The sequence below is a fragment of the Monopterus albus genome, unplaced genomic scaffold, assembly GCF_001952655.1.
Source record: "Monopterus albus unplaced genomic scaffold, M_albus_1.0 scaffold209.1, whole genome shotgun sequence".
Classification (NCBI taxonomy): Eukaryota; Metazoa; Chordata; class Actinopteri; order Synbranchiformes; family Synbranchidae; genus Monopterus; species Monopterus albus.
Window position 1 is genome coordinate 396,084 of NW_018128089.1, and position 25,254 is coordinate 421,337.

The 25,254-nt window shown below is 39.6% G+C and overlaps 3 protein-coding genes across 8 annotated transcripts in view; 2 read left to right on the plus strand and 1 right to left on the minus strand.

The window, feature by feature from the left end:
* slc12a2 (solute carrier family 12 member 2) overlaps nucleotides 1–6,409 on the plus strand; it is a 58,898-nt gene extending 52,489 nt beyond the window's left edge. For both annotated transcript variants that reach the window (XM_020618831.1, XM_020618830.1), the window contains 4 exons: nucleotides 604–690; nucleotides 4,606–4,741; nucleotides 5,083–5,150; nucleotides 6,148–6,409. In XM_020618831.1, the coding sequence (XP_020474487.1) occupies nucleotides 604–690; nucleotides 4,606–4,741; nucleotides 5,083–5,150; nucleotides 6,148–6,283 (427 nt within the window). In that variant the 3' untranslated portion in view covers nucleotides 6,284–6,409. The remainder of the gene's footprint in view (nucleotides 1–603; nucleotides 691–4,605; nucleotides 4,742–5,082; nucleotides 5,151–6,147) is intronic.
* Nucleotides 6,410–13,037: 6,628 nt separating this feature from the next.
* On the minus strand, nucleotides 13,038–21,248 carry minar2 (membrane integral NOTCH2 associated receptor 2). Of its 4 annotated transcripts, none has more exons than XR_002276460.1 (6): nucleotides 21,068–21,248; nucleotides 19,841–19,931; nucleotides 18,265–18,494; nucleotides 15,222–15,470; nucleotides 14,758–14,943; nucleotides 13,038–13,345 (listed from the first exon to the last, which is right to left on the minus strand). XR_002276460.1 is itself a non-coding variant. In XM_020618677.1 (5 exons), the coding sequence occupies exons 3-5, from the start codon at nucleotides 18,409–18,411 to the stop codon at nucleotides 13,145–13,147; spliced, it is 597 nt and encodes a 198-aa protein (XP_020474333.1). In that variant the 5' UTR covers nucleotides 18,412–18,494; nucleotides 19,841–19,910; nucleotides 21,068–21,248; the 3' UTR covers nucleotides 13,038–13,144. The 4 variants fall into 4 exon arrangements, 2 of the variants coding, with proteins under 2 accessions (XP_020474333.1, XP_020474332.1); XR_002276459.1 differs by having other exon boundaries at nucleotides 14,744–14,943; XM_020618677.1 differs by lacking the exon at nucleotides 14,758–14,943 and having other exon boundaries at nucleotides 19,841–19,910.
* Nucleotides 21,249–22,844: 1,596 nt separating this feature from the next.
* The window catches only part of ajm1 (apical junction component 1 homolog), a 15,314-nt gene continuing 12,904 nt past the window's right edge, over nucleotides 22,845–25,254 (plus strand). The window contains exon 1 of one of the 2 annotated variants that reach the window (XM_020618816.1): nucleotides 22,845–23,024. The gene's annotated coding sequence lies outside the window, so the exon portion shown is untranslated. Of the gene's footprint in view, nucleotides 23,025–23,453; nucleotides 23,554–25,254 lie in introns of those variants that run through there. The other variant, XM_020618817.1, reaches the window with a different exon arrangement.

The following is a 25,254-nucleotide window of genomic DNA, read 5'->3' on the forward strand; positions in this document are numbered from 1 at the left end:
TTCTCTTTGTTTCTCATTGTCTGCTACAGCTGCCTCCTACCTCCCCTTGTTGGATAAAATTAGCTTTGTGCTAGCAGCCCAGCCTTTTATCTCTGTGTGTGAGCCCAGAGCTGTGTGCACTTTGAAATCCCCTTTGTGTTTGTTTACTGCAATATAACAAACAAACCATTTCCATGTTCCCTATCAAATTTCATGGATTCACACTGCAAGATTTTTCTTCCAGCTAAGCAACTAGATAGAAGTATTTATTTATTTGTTCAAATTGGTTGTTTTTATGCCCCATGTTTGAATTCAGTCAAAAGTCAAGTTATATAAATACACAAAAATCGTACCTCCGCAGAACTCGCTTGTTTTTCTAGTGATTGTTTCTTTGGTACAGTGTAGTCTCTGCACCAACTCTGAGTTGTGATATTTTTGTTATAACAGGATATTTGAATGTAAGGGATTTTTTTTCCCCTAGTTAGTTCACACACACTTGTCCTTATATACTGCAGGTCTTTATGTGGTGTTATCGCTGTCCACAGCTCCATGGATTGAAAATGTCTTAACAGCTGGTTTCCAGTATTCATTCCAAATCTGTTTGTTTTCTCCTTACCTGGGCAGGATGGCCACTCTGCTGAGCAAGTTCAGGATAGACTTCTCGGACATTACTGTGCTGGGAGACATAAACACCAAGCCTAAAAAGGAACAGTAAGTCTTCTTTAATAAACTTAACAAAGCTTTTTCTCAGTAATGATCATTCCTGTTTGTTAAACTAACTTTTTACTCGCAACTGGTGCTCTACTGGACACACAATACTTAAAGGACAACAGCGGTGATTTTTGATGAATTTTTTTTTTTTTGTCTGTGTCTTTGGATTTTTTAACAAATCCCATACAAAGACTAAAACCAACTATGAATTGTGTCTAGTGTCTGTGACCGCAGCCTGGTCTGGGCCATAAACCTCCATTATTGCTTAAACACTAATAAAAACACACATCAATATTTTTCTTTCTCATAAAGGAAAAAAAAAGTGAAGCCAGTCTTATTTCAAAAGCAGCCATCAGTGGGTTTTTGTATGCATCTCTTTGAGAAAAGGCCTTTTCACACTGAGGTGAATTTTTGTTTTTTTCTTTTCTTCTTGCACATCAATAATAATTTTTGATTCTGTCAATGAACTCTTGCACATCAATGATGGAATATTGCTGAGCGTGAAACGTGACCAATCACAGTGCAGCTTTATGGGCTGTGGCGAGGCATAGATCACAGTAAGGATATAAAACCATTTTTAAATCTCGAGTGTTCCTAGGAGCACAGTGGTCTCCTCACTAGGACTGAAGTTACTGAGTACTGTAAAATGTTTTTCTAACCATTAGGAATCAGTTCTAAAACTCCAAAACTAACACCCAAGTTAAACAAAGCACTGTATCTTTTAACATATCGTTTTCCTGTTTGAATTGCACAGTAACTCCATTGTTGTACAAAAAACTTCCCCTTTTTCTTATTCTAGAGTAGAATGCTTGTGTGTAGAGATAATTGATAAAAACAACTGTATCGATATCTTTATATATATATAAAATTTATTTTATGTACATTTAAAGTCCAGTGAGTCACCTCTGTTATTCTTCATAACTAAATAATGATCTATACGTCATTGGCCAGGGAGCCACTGGAATAGTAAATCACTGCCACCCTCAAGTGGACTGTTGGTGTAAAAACAGTTGAGTGTTGGCTGCAGAATGTGACACTCACAGAAATGAACTTGTCAGTCATTGCTATCAGAAATAAGAACGTTGTACTTGCTAATTTAATATCGCAACCTCTAAAGAAAGTGGTTCAAACAATCAGGCTAAATGCTTGAGTTTGTTTCCAGCCTGTCTGATTAAACAGCGACCAGTGATGTCAGGTGTGTGGCATCTGAGTGGCAGATGCACACTGATGTACAGTAGTCAGACTGACGTACACTTTTTTTTTTTAATTAGTTTTCTTCACAGAGGATGGAGCATTAACATTTAGTTTATGTTCTTGAAGCATATGACAAAAAAGATCTGATCTGATAAGAGAACATTTGAACTTGTTGGCCAGAATAAGTCTGGCAAACACTAGGCACTGCTCATCATCTGACTGGAGCATCCATATGGTGAGGTGTGGCGATCGCAGCATCATGCTATGGGGAAGCTTCTCAGCAAAAGAGACCTGGAGACTGGTCAGAGAGAGAAGGATGAATGTGGACAAATACAGAAAGGTCCTTGAAGAAACTTTGTTCCAGTGTGCACATGACCTGACACTGGGTCACTGTTTCATCTTTCAGCACAACAGTGACCCTTATCATGCAGCTGGAGTGTCTTTGGGACAGAGCCTGCTGAGCGTGAAACGTGACCAATCACAGTGCAGCTTTATGGGCTGTGGCGAGGCATAGATCACAGTAAGGATATAAAACCATTTTTAAATCTCGAGTGTTCCTAGGAGCACAGTGGTCTCCTCACTAGGACTGAAGTTACTGAGTACTGTAAAATGTTGTTCTAACCATTAGGAATCAGTTCTAAAACTCCAAAACTAACACCCAAGTTAAACAAAGCACTGTATCTTTTAACATATCGTTTTCCTGTTTGAATTGCACAGTAACTCCATTGTTGTACAAAAAACTTCCCCTTTTTCTTATTCTAGAGTAGAATGCTTGTGTGTAAGAGAAAATTGATAAAAACAACTGTATCGATATCTTTATATATATATATAAAATTTATTTTATGTACATTTAAAGTCCAGTGAGTCACCTCTGTTATTCTTCATAACTAAATAATGATCTATACGTCATTGGCCAGGGAGCCACTGGAATAGTAAATCACTGCCACCCTCAAGTGGACTGTTGGTGTAAAAACAGTTGAGTGTTGGCTGCAGAATGTGACACTCACAGAAATGAACTTGTCAGTCATTGCTATCAGAAATAAGAACGTTGTACTTGCTAATTTAATATCGCAACCTCTAAAGAAAGTGGTTCAAACAATCAGGCTAAATGCTTGAGTTTGTTTCCAGCCTGTCTGATTAAACAGCGACCAGTGATGTCAGGTGTGTGGCATCTGAGTGGCAGATGCACACTGATGTACAGTAGTCAGACTGACATACACTTTTTTTTTTTTAATTAGTTTTCTTCACAGAGGATGGAGCATTAACATTTAGTTTATGTTCTTGAAGCATATGACAAAAAAGATCTGATCTGATAAGAGAACATTTGAACTTGTTGGCCAGAATAAGTCTGGCAAACACTAGGCACTGCTCATCATCTGACTGGAGCATCCATATGGTGAGGTGTGGCGATCGCAGCATCATGCTATGGGGAAGCTTCTCAGCAAAAGAGACCTGGAGACTGGTCAGAGAGAGAAGGATGAATGTGGCCAAATACAGAAAGGTCCTTGAAGAAACTTTGTTCCAGTGTGCACATGACCTGACACTGGGTCACTGTTTCATCTTTCAGCACAACAGTGACCCTTATCATGCAGCTGGAGTGTCTTTGGGACAGAGCCCAGATTTCAGCTCTTGCATAGAACAACAGAGGCTGTTCACAGACACTTCCTATCTAATCTGATTGAGAGCATACACTTTATGAAGTGACTGCATCAGTTATCTTTAGCTGTGATAAACTTGACTTAGTTATTTCAGTGAATGTAACATTGTGTTCTGCCGGCTTCGAATACAAATAACAGGTGGCACAGAATAACAATGTTATTAACGTTCAGTTCTGGGGTTCTCTAGACAATAAGGTCCTGGTGCTTTGTTGTACATATTACAGCAGGTTTCAGCTTTTCATCTCTTTGTCCACCACTGTTTCCCAAACTGAGCTGAAATGGACGTTACAAACTCGGGGTTCCAGCTGTCTGTTTTGGTGCTCTAACGGGTTTGTGTGCCGTTCTTAGTAAATGTGCAATAATCTGCATAACCCATTGCGCAGTTTGTTTTTTGCGGTCCAACTGGACTCCATGATGAGTGAAGAAAACTTATTAATGAACAAAAGCCTCAGAAAAAATTAAATTACACAAAATTTAATAAATTAGCAAATTACAATTGCAAGTTATTCAGTTTTGTTCAGTCCAACTTGCCAGTCTCAGAACCAAATTCACTGTCTGATGTCCATAAAAACACCACCGCCAGCGAACGTCCCATGGATTAAAAAAGTGTGGGGGGAGTGGCCCAAGATACGCCTTTAATGGCAGGAATTGTGTGCAGTGCATTGTTGTTATTTTTTATTTTGGTGCAATGGGAAATTATACAACATTTTTCTTTTTTCCCCCGCCTCTGGCTAAGGCACCACATTTGGAAATAATTTGGACGGCTGCTACAAAGGTGACCTAGTTTATTAAAATGGGCCCTTTTTCCTGCAGTAAAATGTACCTTTTATTATTGAGTTAAATCCAAAAATGTCAAATCACAACCTTTTTTGAGTATCAACAACAAGATTAGAATATGCATGCTGCGCACCATCTATCTGCTGCAATGTATAATTGAGTTTCACATTTTTTGTCCCATTAACATTATTACAAAAATCTTTGACATTTAAGAATCAATTCAGAAATGTAGAAGAATTGCCATTCTTAAGTGAGTCCCCCTCCCCCCCATTAAACTGTTGTGTAGCGTGTCAGCCTTTGAGGAGATGATCGAGCCGTATCGGCTGAAGGAAGATGACATGGAGCAGGAAGCAGCTGAGAGGCTGAAGGACAGTGAACCCTGGAGGATCACTGACAACGAGCTGGAGCTGTACCGCGCCAAGGTTAGCACACTCAGACTCATTAGGAGTCTCTATCGTTTTATGTAATTTAATTTGAAAGTAAATATTTAACGTGCTGAACAAAGTTTCACATGGTTATTTTTTTCCAAAGCTTTGGCAGCACGTGAGAATGTCAGGGAAATGAATACTTTTTTAAGGTAATACAGCCCAGTTTCACTGGTTGTATACAGTTCAGACAGGAAGTGTTTTGGTGTAAGCCAGCAGTGTGGCACTGTGTGAACTGGACTGCTGACTGAGGGTCAGTGTTACAGCAGCTTCTGATCGTTATCTGGTAAGCTGATACCTGTATGTTTCATTCCGTGTTTGTTTGTTTTTCTCTTCAGACTAATCGTCAGATCAGACTCAACGAGCTGCTGAAAGAGCACTCAAGTACAGCCAACCTCATTGTCATGTAAGCTGCTGCTATGTGTGCACGTGTGTGTGTGCTGCATACGTGTTCTTGCACAACTCCAGCTGTTCTTATTAGTGTTAAGCCTTATTGCCAATATTTGTGCTTTACTATGCTCTGCTGACATTTCATATTTACTTTTTAAAAAATTGTTTTACAAAATACAAGTTGTCAGCAAGCACGAACAATATTGTTTTGTGCGTTTGTAACAAACTCATAACATTATACTTTACATAGTGATTGTTCAGGGGTGAAATTGTTAGGGATGGACCCAAATAGTCAATGTTTTGCATATTTGTTCTTTGGGTAAGTTCAATTTTGGTATTGGAATATTTGAAATGACAGGAAATTTCAGTGCTGATGCAGTCTGAGTCTGATGATGAGGAGGAAAGAGAACATGATGGAGACAGCTTGGTCCACTGGTGCTTACATCTCTGAAGATGTTAGGGCAAACATCTGGCCATTTCTTGCATAGACTGACTTGGACTGATTCTAAACGGCAAATTTATGGCCTGAAAAATATCAAAACCTAATAAAGTAGCATAAGACCAATACTAGGATGAAGGTTCCCAGATCAGTCAATCATAAGCCAAAATGAGCACTGCTCCCAGTAGCAACCCCCCCACCCGACAAGTTGACCTCAGACACCCACAGACTGAATAACTGAATACACAGCATACCAGAGTGCAGTGCTTTACTTTGTATTATTTAATATTATACCTATAATTGTTTAGATTCATATTGATAATCCTTTGTCTGGTAGTTTTTGATTCTTAATACTGAGCCTGTTTTCTATCCCTTTGCTCCTATAACGGTGTGAATTTCCCTGTCGTGGGACTAATAAAGGTTCCTCCTATCTTGTCATTTTCTTAAACTAAGCTCATTTGTTTTTGGTACTGAAACTCTGGTATTGCGACTGGTACTAGTATAAGTAAATGTAAGTGAAACTAGTCCTGTTGATGACTTCCCTCTTTTTCTTGCTTCCTGTTCCTCTGTGCAGGAGCCTGCCATTGGCCAGGAAGGGTGCAGTGTCCAGCACTCTGTACATGGCCTGGCTGGAGGTGTTGTCCAGGGACCTGCCTCCCATCCTCCTGGTGCGTGGCAACCACCAGAGTGTCCTCACCTTCTACTCCTAAACACATGACGAAGAAAATCAAGTTTTTGAGTCTCACGTCACCTTCTTAGACTCTGAGCAGACACAAATACACATCCCAGTTCCAGTCCAAATGCAAAGGTGCACCACATACACTCCAGAGACAGTAGAAAACAACCCACTAATGGAAACAATGTTGGTAATATGAATAAAGGAAGAGATGGTGTTTAAGATATGTAAATGCTCAGCAAGTGATGGAGGAATGTCAGGGTTGGGGTAGTGGGTGGTTGTGAAGTTGTTTTCTTTCTATTTATTCCAAGATGTCTGGGTTTTTCTTTTGTAGCTTTAGTGTTTTTCTAAGTTCTTCATTAAAATGTTGTTTTTTGCTAAAGATGACTTATGTCATGCTCCAAAGCAGTCATGCACAGTGGCTACATTGTTCTCATGATATGGATATCTTGATGTCAGACATGTTAATTGGATCAGTTGTTGTGTTTGCAGTGCAGCAATAATCACCTTGTTGTTTTCCTGAAATACTGGGAGAGAACCATGCGGAATGCTTTGCATCACCTTCTAAAGCCTTAAGGATGTGCCTTCCAGTGGAATCAGATGAAATAGATCATCTATATCCAGATTGACGAATTACCTATGATGTGGTGGATAACAGTTAGTTTATAGATTTTTTTGCTTGTTTAAGGTGACTCCTTGACAGTGAGAGCATTGTTATTTGAGAATGGACTGCAAGAATTGTCAACTTAATTGCATGGAGATTTTCTCTGTAGTATTTCTATCCCTATTTTACACAATTCAAGTTTATTTTGGGCCATAGTACATTAATGTTTCATTCATTTTCTAGTCTTCCTTTTTAAAGGGTTTGAATATTTACAGATACTCAACACACAGCACATTTTATCTTTTAGGCATAGTGCCTAAAAGTTTTTATAAAGTCAAGGTCCAGTTTTTTGTCACAAAAGATGTGTACCTAGTTTTTCATTAGCTTTGTCAGGTGGAAAGAATCTCTCCCATGTAGCTGCTCACTGAGTACATTTTCTTTCACCATGTTTTTGTATTTCATGTGTGGTTCTTCCCCTGCAAACAAACAGCTCTACCCAACATGCTAGTTAAAACCTTGCCTTAATGCTAGAACTAATGATTGTCATGAGTTTCTTTTGTCTTATAAGCCATACTGGCTACAGCTGTACCCATCATGCTAGTTAAAACCTTGCCTTAATGCTAGAACTAATGATTGTCATGAGTTTCTTTTGTCTTATAAGCCATACTGGCTGGATTGTCTGTGGATAAATGCAGATAACATTTTCATTAGAGGTTAGGAAAAGTGTTTCAGTACAATTTTCTTCTGTACTGTATATGCATCCTACTTTTCTTCCCATAGTCCACCCACATTAGTCTGTCACGTTGCCTACTGTAGGCCTGTGAGTTGAAGTATATTCCACAGTAGATGTGTTTTACACTCATGCCTGGCTGCTTGGTTGTCATCTGGCTATGTGATGGACCACTGGTGTCCCAAGCCTAGTTGGGTGGAGAGACTGAATGACATGCAAGCTTTACATCGGGAGACTTGCTGGCAGGAAGAATGTGTGGAGGCAAAGAGAGACCTCTATGCATATGACCATATGTTGTGTATGTATTTGTAATAAATGTCTGTCGTTCCTTTATGTGGAAGGGTCTACTCACACACTTTAGGCACGTCTTTGTTACTCCAGTTATTTCATCCAAGAACATTGGCTCCACTATAAGCCATTTCACAGTTTGAAACAGATGTTCTAAATCAGTCAGAGGTTCCCTGTTCTTCTATGGTCATAGAGAAGATTGAAGCACAGCTTACAATCAGATAAGCACAGAGCAGTAACGTACAGTACAATCCTAAATTAAAACTGGTTTCTGCCGATACTAAGCTACAACTGCTTTTTGGAGTGGTAATGTTGCACTTATTTTTAAGGTGTGTTCAGACTGCAAAGTTTGGAAGTGGATGCAAATTCACCCTGCACAGCACATATTGAGGCACAGATGCATCTACATGACTCGAAATGTTTCAACATGAAAATAGGGAGACTAGAAAATCCACAGCAGTGGGTAGAAAACAAGATGAATCTTTAGAAATGTAAAGAATGACTGGAAGTTGCTGCATGGCCAATATATCTGTGGTCATTAAATGCAAATAAATACTGACTTGAAACACTTTTAACTATCTAATTTGCCTAGATCACAAGGCAAAAATGTGTCTGAACACACCTTAAGGTGAACTTAAGTGCTGCCTCATTCATGTACTGTATTTCCCTGAAAAATGAATAGCTCCTTTTCAGTCATAGATGACATAAATATCCATTGTGTAAACAGGATAATGTTTTGCTGCTTGTGTAGTTTATCAGAAACTTCTTGATTATTTGTGGATGATCCTGTACTCCCACTGTTCTAGAACGTTAACTTGGACTGTAACCCAAAAGGTCCATTAGAGAACACGAGGAGCGATATACCCCGTGCTTCCCACAACCCCATGGGCTGCTGCAGACCGTTCTGTTTGCCTTTCCACTGTATTTCTCCCTGTGTCAGTCTCTGTTTAAATGAAGGTGGGACTGCACTACACTCACTCACACAGACACAGCTGAGCAGAGGATTGTAGTCATGGGTCTCAATGGTCCTCGGTGCAAAATTCAGCCAGTAACAGAGACTGTACAAGCAGTTTATCAAACAGCCGTTGAGCAAGCAGAACATAAACTTGCAGAAATGTGACGTCTCCAGTGCTTTGCCCGTTTACCTCTATACCAACAAGTGACGTCCTTGATTATTTTACCTCTAAACCAGTGTGTGTGTGTGTTTAATGCTAATAACTGAACCAATCATGGACAACTGCTCTGTCCACGACCCCCCCAGCCCCCACATTCCTGGAAGCTGATTTTAGTACTAACTCCTAAAGGGTGCCAAAATTCAGCTCCCGAACCATGCCTCCAAAGTGGGCAGAGGGCAGTGGAAGTGAACACAGAAGCTGGGGACAAGCACTGCATATTTAAGTTTCAGTAGGTTCCTATAGTGGAAAAACCCCAACTGAATACTGGGGACCATGGTTATAGATCAAACTGCCACACAACAATAAAACAGGGTTGTCTTTACTTGTAATGTACTTTTATTTTCCTCTTCATTTCTTCCAGAAGCACAGTTTTAGAATTAATGTTACTTTCATGTATTTTCTTTTATTGTATGCAATTTCAAAAGAGGAATGTGAGATGATTTTTAGGTTAGTTGAATGTACTCTGTATAATTAACACTACTGCTACGAGGTAATACATATGATCTTCTTGTTTTCCATTCTCCTGTATATGACCAGTTTCCTGCAGTTAACATTCATACTGCTGTGTCCCATCAATCATCACCCATTGTCCATCCGCAGAATGTTAGGGCCAGGACTTTGATATTCATTCATATGTATGTGTGTAATGTGAAGAGGGGTTGTTATGAGCCTATACTTCAGTACGTGCACATTAACTATACACATACACATGCTCACCAGCGTATTACATATTCCCTGAGTACTTTGTGAGTATATGAAAAGCATGTATTGGGTAAGGAACTGTAAACCTTTTTAAAACTTTGAAGGCACAATCAAAGGAAATCCCTGTTTAGTTTATAGCATACAAATGCACCTCCCAAAAGCCAAAAATGTTCTTAGTGTTTGTACCAATCTTCAGATCAGGTTGGACACAAGGAAAATGTAAACATTTCACAATAAGAGACCCTTGTATCTAGAATAGACCAAAGGTAACTTAAACCTGATCCAAAATGCGATTGATCCAGACTCGGATCCATTCAGATATTAGCAATATCAGCTCCACTTAGAATAAATGTAACTTTAATCTCTGTTTATAGAAACCAAGTGGACACTGTACGTAATGTGTGTTATGTTCAAACTAAAAATGACAAATTTAAATAATTGACCCAGGCAAGCTACAGTATCTCTACCACTACTGCTTTGATTTTGGCCATTTAGAAAGTACAGAATGATACACTGATTTCACCTACACCAATTCATATATTGCATATACATATACTCTACTTTTTATTAGATTTGTTCCTAAACTACATTAGGTACAGAAAAGTTTTCAAATCATCTGAGCTCCAAGGCAATTCTGACGTGACGATTATTGTACTAAACAAAATCCTATATAGAGTATACTGTATGTGTGTGTATATATATATATATATATTTAACTTTGATATGTTGCATTAAATTAAAACAGACATCCTAGCAACATTTTACAATCCAGTAATGGTGTTTGTGTGTTTTCTTCATTTACTGTATGTCCTGATACATGGAGTCTAGAGTCTTAATGATACCAGCGAGTTCAACTAAAAAACCAAATATCACCTGTATTCAAACTGTATGTCAGCCACCATTTGACATTTCCTAATCATTGTATGTATTTTTGCCAAAGCCCCCCTTTACCTCCAGTCCTCCTCTGTCATGGTGCCATGATAATGGATAACAGTGGGGAAAGTCGTAAACTGGTCTTAGTATCTCATGGTAGCGAAGCCTTTGTCCACACTGCAAACATAAACCAACCTGTAAATAAATTCTATAGTCAAGTAGAGTAAAATTATATCATATTTTAGTACAGACAAGGTATTTATTTCAATTTTGAAATTTTAACCATTTTTTTAAAAAAGTTTTCAATATTTAGATTTTAGTTTTAATTTACATGTTTTTTTCCTATTGTTGCCTTTTTTAACCAAATTTTTTCTCTTCTTTTAATCTTTGTATTTTTTCAAATCTTCTGAAGAAAAGGTGAAATGGCAAACCAGATGAAACCGGTTTTGTTCTGCTTTCACACAAACAGGTTCAATTGACTAAGCCGGCTAATGCAGTAATGTTTTGATACACTGTACTGTCAGATATGCTTTTTCTAACATTTCAACATTTATGATTACCAATACTTTGTACATCTTTATTTCAATACATAAATGAAATTAAACCAGTTACATTCAAAGTTTTGTGCTCTGTATTATTTATAATATAAGTATAGTTTAGAATAGGAAGGAAGGAGAGTGGTTACGATACATAACTGGGTACCTGCTTTATTGTTTTGCCTCCCAAAACAATTGCTTAAAATTTATAATGTTCAAATGTGCACAACACAATCACTTACAATTAAAATAAATTAATGAAAATAAATACATCTGCAGAAACTACTTTTGGTATATGTGCTACATATTTTTCTTATGAAAAGTGCAATTGTTAATATAAAAATAAGAATGATGAAAAATAAACTGGAAAATTACACATATTTACAAATGTATTTAGTTTAGGTGTTTGTATGTATTTACACCAATATATTGCTAATTTTAGATTATATTAACTATGTTAGTGAGTATTCATTGCAACTTCACAAGAGTCAGATCTTCATTTGACATGAACTTACAGGGGCAGCTCTTGGATCCATTTTATACAACGGAGATACGAAGACGGCAGCTTGCAGTGGCTTTTAAATTGTGTTGGGAGAGACGGTGAACTAAATGCTAACCATCATGTGTATATTTTTCATTACTATGAAAAAAAATCAACAGAGACTTAATTACTGTAAATGTGCATTGCAGACACACAGAAGGTTTTCACCATTTAAACTGGGCAAAAAAATGTAACTGAAGTCTTTTAACACTTACACAATGCATGCTGGGAAGTTCAGATTGTGAAAGAGTTAACCTTTATTTCCACAGGATGCAGCTGCATTGCGCTTCATCTGTGACACAGTTTTGATCTGTCCTCTGTGCCGCTTCATCCCCCACTGGGTCCGTCTGCAGAACGGCACATTCTGGTGGTGAATTTTTGTTTTGTTTTTGAGCATCTACAGTAAGAAGGATTCCTGGTTAAATTCTTTCTTTTTTTCCCTCAACTGTGTTTGTTCTTATTTTCTCTTTTGATGTGCAGTACAAACAAAGACTACAGTCAACAGTTTAATTTAATGGTCACAGTTAAGGCATTATGAAACAGGTCAGAATTGTGACTATGTTTCAGTTGTTAATACATTCATCATAATCACTTTATAGCCTGTCTTTCACACAGGGGGGAAAACATTATCTGATTCTTGGGTTGAACTTTGTCAGAAGCGTCCTAGATGCGACATCTGTCAAATGTGGAACAGGTTGAAGATGGAATGCAGCCAAGACCCAGTGGAATCACAACCATTGACTAGACTGGCAGGGCCGGGGGTTGCCTTCCTTCACAGACAAAATGCAACGGCCACATCCACTGTAAATTACAGGTAACTGTTAAACATTAGTAAAATTATGAAATTGTAACTATATTTTGTGCTCTGATGCACCACAAAGTGATGTCACAGTGTATCACTGCAGAAGGGTGTTGATCCAGACAGCTAAAAGTAGATTTTCACTTTGTGTTAATTTGTTGCGTAAATCCACTGGAACATTTGTATATTGTCTTTCAAAAGTATTTTCAGGAGTGTGTTTGAGTCTCAGCAATAGTTTTCTGCTTCTTTGATACTTCCAGCTAGGCTCCGTTCTCTGTGTTCAAATGTAGATTTTCTGGCCCAGTAAGCAGTAAAGCCAAACCTACACCATGGATCCTCAAGTCTTTGGATCAGAGTTTTCACTGATATGAGAGTGAGCATAACAAATGAAATTTCATGGATTTAAAAAGAAAATGTTCATTTTAGGTCCACAAATAGCAGCCTTTTCTTCACTGGTCATCTGTATTCACAAACCTTTGGTGCAGAAAAAGATATTTAAACAACTCCACGTCAGATATCAAGGAGCAGTAATATCATGACTCTAGCTGGTTCTTTATTAAAATGAAACAAGAACAGGAAAATATGACCACCGCTTACAAAGAGCTAAGTTACACTAAGTTGTACTATATAATAACTGTCCTTACCAATCAGTTTTTCTGTTGTTTAACCACAATTGGCACTATGATAACAATAAGTACCGCACAAACAGACAAAATGATTGAAAAAATTATTTTACAAAGTTGTTTTCTTTTATGTTCTGCTTCTTTCTTTTTCAGTAAAGAATCGAATCCTGGTGTGTAGAGATCCTCAAGCCAAAAGTCCAGATCTTGGGGAGTCTTCACTTCCTCCTGCAAGGAAAATGAAAATGTGCTGAACTATGAAACATCACCATGTACAAATGAGCTCTGTATTTCTTGTTAACAATTAGGCAGACTGATATGCATTTTCTGTTTATCATCTTGTAGCCAAAATAAAGTTTGGCAAAGCAAATGAACTGTAATTCAATGCAATAAAATTATTTCCTTATTTTCCTGGTATTGCCACATACCAGATAAGACTTAGCGGATGCAGTTCAGATGTGGTTTGCTTTTAACTGCCGTCAGGGAAACGGCAGCAAGGGATCAACCAAAAATGTGGTGATTAAAAGGATGATTTTGCCATCCCATTCCAAGCAAATATTGAAATAATGACCAGGACTAAAGCTTTTCATTTCAGGCAAGCTCAGGTGAGAACAGTATGTACATTAATTCTTATTTACATTTAATGGTAACGTAAGTGTGTTCATTTGAATAACTGGACTGTTATTCTGCAGTTTCTGCAATACTATTACAGGCGGTTCTAAATGGCTGACAGAAGCTTTTTGGTTGGTCACTTGAAAAGAGATGTGGGGTAATTTTTTCAGCCATGTGTTTTTTAAGCTAAAGAATAAAACTTAAAGCTACAATGTGTAGTAATTTTCAAATATGTTTCTAGTAGAACCACCCCTCAAAAATGAGACAGTTGCTGTTGAAGGGTTCTGTGACCCCAGACCCATCAAACAGTCTGATAAGGCAGAGATATTCCCTTCTACAAATTTTTGACTGGGATAACACTGACCAATCAGAGAAGGCCACCATGAGGAGTTCATAACTGTCAATCACTATAGGAATGTGCTTATGAATGTGACTGGCAAGCTCCTGTAGATGTAGTCCAAGGTAGAAATTTATCAATTGCCAAATATAGGATCTGTAAATGACACTTGGGGTCTTTGATGTGATAGCACCTATTTAGACAAGATAACTTCTGGCAAACAGAAAACGTCATGGAGAAATGTTACAACAGTGGCCTATCAAAGGAGACAATGCAGGAAGGCAGAACAAAGATGGAGAAAAACTAAACCGCAGATTCACTATGACATCTATAAAGAAAAACTGTTCTTCAGTTTCATCAGTATTCCCCGATAGCCTGGCAGCTAGGATTCAGCGCTTTCACCGCTTCGGCCCGGGTCCAATTCCTGGTCGGGGAACCTCAGTTTCATGCCAGTGACTTCTGTGTCAGTTCCAAGCCTGGATACGTAGAGGGTTATGCCAGGAAGGGCATCCGGTGTGGATTAAAAAAAAAAAAAAAAAATCTGAATAGTCAGTGTGGAAAGTGTGGCGACCTCTAACGGGACCAGCCAAATGTTTAGTGTCTGCATATTGCTTGTGTTCATTCATATTTACAAGTTCATCAATTTTTGATTTATTAGGCAATCTGCTAGCACATACAGCTTTAAAACCACCTATTGTGTAGGTCTCCTCATGCTGCCAAAGCAGCTCTGGCCTGTCAAGGCAAAGACGCCACCAGAGCTCTGAAAGTGTCTTCCGATATCCAACATCAAGACATCAGCAGCAGATCCAAGATGGGGCCTCCATGGATTTAACTTGGTTTTCCAGCACATCCCACAGATGCTCAGTTGGATTGAGATCTAGGGAATTTGGAGGCCAAGTCAACACCTTGAACTTGTCATGTTCATCAAACCATTCCTGAACAGTAACTACTTTGAAGGGTGTAAAGGCAAGGTAGTACCAGGAAATCTGAGATTTCTTTAAAGTCTATAAAATCAGTGAATAGGTTGCAGAGTCTGCATGTGTGTTTCCATCTATCCAGCCAACAATCTGTCTCTTTTTAATGCTCCAGTCTATCCTCCAGACACCCATCTATCCTGTCAGTCATCCACAACCTCTATTCTTCTCCCCAAATTACCTTTAAATAATTTGCGAGATTGCCATGGATTGTTTGTGTATCATACTCCTTCACAGTCCAGGATGGCTTGTACTTCTCTTTGTCCACTGTGTCCACTGCTCTTGTGTCCACGTACAGAGGATTCATTTTAATGTTGGACTTCAGAGTCACTGATGTAATGTGATTCTCCAGATATCTGTCGATAAATACAGCAGGAGTGCCTTCTGGTGATGGGGGAGGCCTGTTGTCAGTCTTAACCCTTTGCTCCCTCTGTGAAGACAATGAGGATTTGAATTGTCACCACATCCACACTTTCAATAGACAGAGGAGATATTCAAAACATATACAATGTAGCCTAAATCAGAATTCTTTCACATTAAATATATGCTGACAATTACTGTTGCTTATATCTGTTTCTTTCATTTCACTGGGAATCATAAGCATTGTTGCCTTTACACTTGTATTCCGTCACTGCAGTTTAATTCATTTCAATTCAGTTTTATTTGTATAGCCCCAAATCACAACAAAAGTCACCTCAGGACACTTCACAAAGTAAGGTCTAGACCTTTTATTATCATTATTATTATTATTGAAGAAAAACCCAACAAATCCCCCTGTACCAGTAAGTCCCTAAAAAGCCTCCAGTTAATCCAAAATGCTGCAGCCAGAGTACTGACAGGAACTAGCATATCATGCTCCTCTCCTGTGGAACCAACCCCCAGTCTCAGTTCAGGAGGCAGGCTTTAAGAGTAGACTTATGACATTCCCTTTTAGGGATAATCACCTTTATTGGCCAAGTATGTTACACACAAGAAATTTGTTTCCGGTACAGAACTCAACCAACCGAACTCTAACCATCGGGGCAACAGGGGGGTTCAGTGTCTTGCCCAAGAACACTTCGACACATGGACTAGAGGCACTGAGATTCGAACCTTCAACCTTCTGGTTGGGAGACGACTGCTCTACCACCGCACCACTGTCACCTCCCCGTTTTGATAAAGCTTATAGTTAGGGCTGAATCAGGTGACCCTGAGCTGTCCCTTACTTATGCTGCTATAGGCCTAGGCTGCTGGGGGTCCTCCCACAATTCTCTGTGGTCTTCTCTTTTCCTCCTACCCTTTCATCAATATGCTACTTTCGCATATCATTATTTCCAGCCTTCCAAATCTCAACTGCATTTCTGGCACCACTTCCTTCACCTCTGGAATGGCATTTCGCTCTGCCCCATTTGACACTCTCCTCTTCAATGGTACAGCTCCCTCAGCTGGTTTTGGGGCCATGTGGAATGAGAAAAAGTTCAAGGATTCATGGCCTCTAAAAATCATCTGCTTCCTACAAATACCATCATCAGATGCCTTTGAAATCTAGCCAATCTTGGTATGACCTGACAACATCATAAAGGCAGAACTCATCTCTTTCACCATTTGTATGCCACCTCACATGGCTCTCCATTTGTCATCAGTTTTCCCTTCAAAAAGAACACAATCCTGGGTACACAGCAACATCGCTGACTCTCTTTCTCACTTCCAATATCAGAGATTCAATGTGCTGGAGTCAGAGGAACATTCAACAGCCACAAATCCTTCTTCATCAACATTACTGCTCATCTAAGCTCATTCATTTTTCTCAAAATGCCATGCTCAGCAGCATGGCACCATGAACACTCTCTTCCTATTGGACAACACTGAAATCCTTCCATAATTTCCATCTCCTATACCACCTGCATTTTCCCCACAAGTGATCTCAGTTATATCTAGCTTCATACATCACTTTCCATTACTAGCATATCTAACCAACACTTCAAGTTTACCTAAGTACAATCAGATTATTTTTCAAACTCCTCACCAGAGAGTCACTACCTTCTAACATATCCACTCAGCTGTCCATGATAACAAAACACAAACAATATGACACCTACTCTGACTTCCTGGCAGCTCCCATTCACCTAGGACCTGTTATCTAGATACATCTCCACCATTTGCTTCATTCACCATCTTTATTCCTTTGCTAACCTGAAGCCATGTACCTCCAGACTTTTTGAGAGGTTCTGTGATGTTCTGAATTTATGGCCCAATCATCCTGCTCCAGATTATTTCAGACTCCATAGTTATCTACCTCCTCAAAAAGAAAGAAAAAACCGCAACCATCTTGGTAGTCCTATACCAATACAGCATGATAAACTTGATTCTGAGAGGATTTGTACGAATCAATTGTCCAGCACCCTAACCCCCACCTCAACACAACTGCACCCTCAAATCCACTCTTCACCACTGAAACTGGTCACATTGCTACATGGTGCTGGTTCCTAAAGAACCTTAGACAAGTACTCTCTCCAGAATCATCCCTGATTTATTCTCAGACCACTCATTTAGAATTGGAGCCACCACTACAGCTTCAATGAAAGGAATCCCAAGTCACCTAATCAAGACTATAGGCCTCTGAACACCTCAAGGCCATCTCCTATACAACTCAAGACATTAAAAACATCTAGTCTGCCCTTATCCATTAGAAGGATATGGGGATCTGCCAGTGCCCTGCCCACTTTTTTCTAGCCTACTCATATCCCTGCTGAGTCTGCCAGTGCCCAAGAGGGGCACAGACCTCCTTAGCCTTCCCCAAAACTGCAATGTACACAAATATACTATTTCCCTTCATCACACTGATTCAGTGAGGAAGGTCCCTGCTAATGAAATAATACAAATCAAGTCAAGGTCAATACAGCTTAGATGCATAAACAAGCAAATAATGTATTTGGGTTCAACTGTAATATGAAATTTTTTTTCAGGCTTTTAGCCTGCATTATTTTTTTTAGTGAATCACAGAGATGTGGACAGGAAACAGGGAGACAGAGAGTTTGGACCTGATCTGTTGATGTCATGCACACAGTGTGCTGCCGGGTGCATGGTGCACCGTGCCGTTACCACTCAGATACAGGGCACTCCATATAAAATAATATTTAAGGGATTAAATGCATATCTGCTTCAAAGGGTGGGAACAACAGACAAAAGCACACAGAGATCAACATATACTACAGTTCTAAGAGTAGCTCTGACATAGTCCATACCTGGGAGTAAATTCTGTTCTGCCATTGCCTTTGACTAGACATGACTGTCCCAATCTGGAACATGCCATGTGTGGCTCGAAGTGTCCCAACATCCAACTGAAGGAACTTCTCTGGGTGGTTGTTGTTTGGCAAAACAGAAATATCCATCCTGGTTCTGTTGCGCCATCAACGCCGAATATTATCTGCCGGCAGCCTGTCTGGATGAACGTGCTTACTACAGCTCAGAAGCTCTGTAATAATTCATGAAGAGCAAGATATTTATGAGCCTGTATCACTTGCAGCTGTGTGTAACCCAACCTGACCATTAAGAGCCTGGTGCTGAAAGCAAACCTTGTCAGTGGAAAGAAACAGAAGGAGAGGTGGAGGCCTAGTGCCTTAGTTGATGTAAGCTGTATCAAAGCCATCTGAGTATTATGTTACATAATACATGCTGCTGCCTAAAGAAGAATTACACATCTCTGTGTAATGCCTGGCACACGCTAAAATCTATGATCCCTGATGTTTTATGTAATTTCTGCTATGCTACAGCCTGGTGTTGGTAATGTCCATTTAATCAACCCCGAGTCCCGAGCAAGAGTTTGTGTCAAGACTTTAGAAGATCCAACAGCAGTGACATTCTCCTGATCCCTGAATTATTGCTCACCCCTGATGTTATTGCTTTAAATGAAACCTGCCTACACAGCTATATCAGCCAAGGATAACAGGATGAGGAGATGGCCTAACTTCTCTGGAATGAGATTTATGAAGGTTTAGTATACATTAGCCATTTTAAAACTTTTGAGAATTTAAGCCCTAGTTATTGAATCCTGATATTATTACATTGTTTGGAATTTCAATAAATTAATATTAAAATGCTAATTATAATATCCATGTCTGTTGTTCCACAGACAGACACCCTCTCTACCTTTAAGATTAGACTTAAAGCTTTCCTTTTTGATAAAGCTTATAGCTGGGTTAATACAATATTGCTGTTTTTCAAAATAATCCCAGTAGGACAGTGAGGGAGGGTAGAAAGGTATTTGGTATGTTGTGATATGTCTTCTGATATTTCATGGCATCATAAATAATGTGGCTGAACAGGGATAAGACTGACAGCCATCTTGGCAACTGCAAGATGATGTATCCAAACCTCTTCTTTATCTGAGGAACATTTCAATTTCCTCATGTGCTGGTGAACAAATTGTAACTGTTTAGTGCCTCTTTTCATTGTTTTGCACAATTTGGTATAGTTTTCCACTTTTGGGGATGTTTTCTGTCTGCTTTTGTCTTTCTTTTTTAGGAGTATTGCATCCATCATTTGATTGACATTCCAATGGAAAGTTTAACAGTACAGTTGAACAGGTTCCCTGGTCTAAGGGCCCCTGGGGCTCGTGCCTGGTAAACCCATTCATTAATCCATCTATGGGTGTGGTTTTTGTTTTAGCAATTATTTCTTAACATCAGCAGGCAGATCTATAGCTAAATATCAGCAGACAGTAATCTGTAGGATACATACTAGCTTTTCTTTAAAGGAAATGCTCAAGTAGATGCAGTTCTAAGGTGTACATACACAAGCACAGAGAATTTAATTAAATACCTTAGGACAGCTGGCAGATGGCACAGACATACACAGGAGCTGCAGAGCAGAGCCACACGGAGATGGGGCTCTGTGGGAAGAATCAGCAGGCCTACGTCAGAGATAGAGTGTTAAGGGCCTAATAATAAACAATGTTTGCCCAAATATTTGTTTTTATATGGTAGCCCTGAGGTGCAACACACAACATCATCTCACAAAACAATGACATTTCAAAAACAATGACAAAAAGGGACAACAAGGGCATTTCAGATAATGGAAAAGGTTGGGACAACAACAAGAAGAATGATGTCCACTTGTACATAATCAACAGCCCATGTTTGTCTATTCTTACTTAGCTCAGGAGTGGCTGATCTTTTCTTAAGAAATGTCCCAACCACTTTTCTTACTGACATAACAGCAACTGGCTTCTGATCACAATACAAACTTGAAAGCCCACACTAGCACACTATGGTGTCAAGAGACGCCTGTCGCTCTGTCCCCCATACATTCCTCGGTCTGTCTGATCACTGCATGGTCCATCTCATCCCAACCTGTAAGTGGCCTCCTGTCAGTAGCATCGCTGCAGACCCTGCTCAGACAGCGTCATATGACCTGATCGATGATTTTTGTAGCAGAGATGCAGATGTGAGCTCCAGTTTTATGCGACTTGTTTTTGTCACATTTTTATTAGTCATAACTTAAATAACAGCAACAACAATATTAATAACAGTTGGCAGGGGTTAGGGGGTACCACAAGGCACAATTCATCTGATTTCCATCATCATCATCATGTTATTTTCTAGTGATCCTCTCCTCTCAATAACAAAGGGGCGGGAACTGGATGAACAGAAGTGACCAACCACTGGACTGATTGTTCTGTTACATGTGTTCATATTTAAGGGGAAATTGTGGTTTAAGGAATAATATTGGTTTTATAGGTTTGTTTGTTTTTTGGTTAAGATTAACATAGGTGAAAGTAATTAAATGAAAGATCTTGTGTTTTACTATCAACTACAGAGACAAGGGCTTTGTCACAATATGCTAAGTCTCCACTTAGAACCTTGACACTTATACATAATATAAACCCCAGAAAACCAACATAACACATAATGCAAAAACACAACCTGACTATATGCAATACAAGTACAAACTAAACCGTGCAGTCAGGGAGCAGTACAGTGAAACTAAGAATATAACTAGACAAACAGACAAACAAACAAACATCACAGAAATCAACCAATCAAGTACCATAGGTTGAGAATGAGAGTCTCAATAATCAACGCCCAAAAGCCCAGAGATGAGGCACGAGGGGTAGAGTCCTTAGGGAAAGCAAGAGACAAACAAAACTGGAGAATGATAACAATGAGGAAGGTAAAACAGGAACAAAACAGCGAATGCTGTTCAGATGAACCACCAACCAGCCTGACTGAGGGATGGGAGGAGACTATAAAGGCTGAACCAGGAGGACAACCAGCAACAGGTGAAAGTAATCGGAGGAAATCAATGGCCAGAGTAAAGCTGAGGCAGGTGAGAGTGGCACAAGACAGGAAGTCCCTTCAAAATAAGAGTCCACAACAGGAAACAGCCAGGGATCATGACATCTTTTTAATAAAGGTTATAGTTAGGGCTGGCTCAGGTAACCCTTTGCTGTTATAGGCCTAGACTACTGGGGGTCCTCCCTGGATGTACTGAGCACATCTTCTTTCATCTCCTCTTCTCTCACACCCTCTCTTCAGTCTCCGTGCATCTTTATGCCACCATTGCATGTCTCCTCTCTCCTGTAGTTTGTGTTTTCTCCTTTGTCTCCCTGTACCTTTCAGTGGGTATCCCTGGCTCTGGAGCTGTATGCATTCACCGGCTGTTTCTTTGCTGTGTTTGTTGATGTTCTTCTTTTCTCTCTCCCCTATCCACTCACCCCAACCGGTCGAGGCAGATGGCCGCCCACCAAGAGCAGGGGTCTGTCAGAGGTCCTCAAGTTGGACTTATTCAGAAACTGTATGATAATGATTCAGTACGCTATCAGACTGTACCTATTTTTTTCTTCAGTAGGCTAAAGCCATGCCTACACTGCATGTACAGCGCTAACACCTGGAATGTTTATAAAGCCAGATTTAGACTTGTGCATCATTGCACATAGGCTTATGCATCTTTCGTTCGAAGACAGTTGCATAACAGTTGCATTTATACTTGTAGGAATGTTAACTTTTTAACTGGGGGACACACAAACAGCAAAATACAAAAAAAGTTGAAGAAGTCACAAAACGGAAATGACAGATTTTAAACCAGGTTCAAAGCTGTTATAATTTTTATCCTGGCACTGGTATTATGCCATTGAGAATAGGTGGTCACCCTAGCCAAGTAATGCTCCAGTGTCTTTGGAGATGTGAGTACCTGCTGGCAGACCAGTAGCAGGCAGCTAGGTCCCAGTCAGAGCAGTCAGATCAACCAGTGGGTGTGCAGGATGCGCAGCTTTGCACAACGCGTAGTTGAGATTTGGGAGGCGTGCGCGTCTGCAACCCACATTTACTCATAAGCCCCTTCGCTGCATAGGTACACACAGACACCTATGCCTAGTTGCAGACATGTTTAAATTCAGCTTAAAGCATGAGTGATAAGCAAGCTGACAGTGTGGACAGCTGGACTGATCAATATAGGAGCATATCGGTTGCGTGACACGTCATATAAAAGACACGGCTGAAATGCTTGCGGTGTAAACACAGCTTAACTATAATAATGTATAATATTATAAAGTGTTAGCATTTGCATCTTGGTTCAGAAGTGTTCCATATAAATAAAGTTATTCTAAATGTTATTATTTGTATTTGTCCCATAATGCTTAAATTGATCCCAACCTTACCCTAAGGCTACACCCGAGCATTAGAATCTAAGAATGAACGTGTACCAAAGATTCTGAAATATGTTCGTCACATGGAAACAGATGGAGGACACAAGAAATCACTGCCTGGCAGTGACCGGGGGCGGGGGGGTGGGGGGGGGTTGTGGTCGTGGGCAAAAAAAAGGTTGTGCACCATTTCTCTAACGATGGAACATTAGGAAGGAGGACAGAAAAAAACCACAGAGTCTGAACAGCAAGGCAGATATTGCACTTTTCCTGTATTCACACTGGGAAACCACTATCATACCGCCTCGTATCGCGTCCCTGACAAAAATGGATAAGTACAAACTGGGAATCCGGGCTGATGCGGTAAGACATGGAGCTTTTGATATGCAGTACTGTGCTGTCCTGCTTTGTGCACGGATACTATGCAGAGACACAAATCAGATGATGCATTTTACCTCCACCAAGCCCAACACATCGTGTTGGATTGTGTTTCCTCCTAATTTATTACATTTGACTGATTTCACTGCGACGGTCTGACAGATCGAACACGGTAGGATCGTGCACATTTCCAGATCTGTACACTTAAAAGATGGATCTAACCATTCGGGTTTGCAAAGTATGTCGATCTGTTTGAGATCGCGTGTTCTGAGCACGGAGGGATGCAGCAGGTTATCCGTCTTGCTCATTACTGTCCAGTGCAATCTTTTTTTTTTTTTTTTTTTTTTGGACTAATGTGTTCCCATCCCTGAACACTGACATCATCATCAGCATTCTGGCTCCAGGCAATAGCTTTTCATGCAGCAGCAGTAGTCAGAATAGTACGCACCGTTTGCTAGCTCGGCACGTCAGTGCGACTTTTGCGCGGACTTGGTGCATTGCTCTGCGACCTAAGGTAATTTAATGACAGATAAGACAGACCGTCACCACTGCACTGTTGTATTGTTAAAAAGGCTGCATGGGATGTTCACATTTTGTCACGAGAATACAGGCAGAATATCCTAGCCAGATGTTGCAGAGCTGTGCACAGGCCACAGCAGGCCTATGTGTGCAGACAGATAATTGCATAGATGGGTGTATAACATCAAACTACAGCAGTAGGTTTGATAGTTTAAGTTTTTCTGTGACAAAACCTTGCATTAATTTTGATTTGTAGCTTAACTGTGAAAATTTGACAACATTTAAGAACTTAAAATTAACAGTAGTTTCTTTGTTTTCAATTATTGATGATTTATCCAATTAATGTCTAATGACTAGCTAAATGCTGATGGATGCCATTCATAGGCCCAGTGTTAAGTTTAAAATGATGAAATTTACATTAGCAGCGGACTCTCAAAAAAGTTGAACCACACGTTTTGTATTGTTATTACAAAAATAACATGTAGGTTGGTATTTTTGCCTCGGTTGATTATAAAATTTGTGATATTTTCAGTCAATGACAATTTGCCATCATTTCAGCACTATTTTTGCATTATTCATTCAGTAAAGTGATAGTGGTAGAGAGGAGCTTTCCTATCAGCCAGCAGTACTCAGGTGGCCAAATATGGCTATGTCTCTGAAGAAAGATGGTGATAGAGTAAATGGCAAATGGATTTATGCTGTAGGAGCGATTTTCTACACTCAAGCACTTTAAATGCGCTTGAGTGCAGAGTGAGGCAACCACAGAAGAGGGCAAAGCCAACACAAACCTTATGCCTGCAGCAATTTTAATTAGTGACTTACATATGACAAGTGATCGTTTACCTTTCACCCCTGTCAGGTCATTTTCTTAAATTTATTTTTAACAAGACTAACACTGAAGGTCCAGTAAAGGTGGTGCAATGCAGCGTCTGGTCCCATTTATTTTCTGTTGCATTATGAGTGAATTGATTATTGAATGTAGGGCTGGCTAGTTGTGCTGATCTCTCGATTCATTTGTTATTATGATTCCTTTAATTTCAGTTCAATTTGATTTGTCTTCTTTAATGATGATTAATTTACATCCCATAACTACCAATGCTATATAAAGTGCTTCTCAGATTTTGGGGAACTTATTTTTCCCCCTACATTCACAAATGAGCAACACTGTTGTTTCCTTGAGTATAAAATTGTATAAAGTTCACATTATAGAGTAAATTTAGAAACACACACATGTTTAAACACACAAGGAATTTGACTCTGGCACAGAGGTTCTCAGTGTGCTTTGTAAGGCAACAAGAAAATAAAAATTTAATTGTGTACATTCCAAATAGGAAAATATGTGCAATTAAATAGGAAAGAGAACAGGAAAAATTTTGTTGTATATACATATATATATGCACATTGTGATAGAAAAGCTTTCAAGCTGATATATATAATGGTTATATTTACAATTTATTGGACCAGGGTGCCTGCCTTGGCCTGTCATACAAACATGGATTAATTACTTGTGAGAGTGATGACACCAGGGAAGAAACTGTCCCTGTGCCTGGTTGTCTTAGTGCACAGTGACCTGTAACGCCATCCAGAGGGGAGGAGTTCAAACAGATTGTGTCCAGGGTGTGAGAGGTCTGCAGTGATCTTCTCCACCCTCCTTTTGACCCATGAGGTGTACAGGTCCTCCATGGAGGGCAGGCTC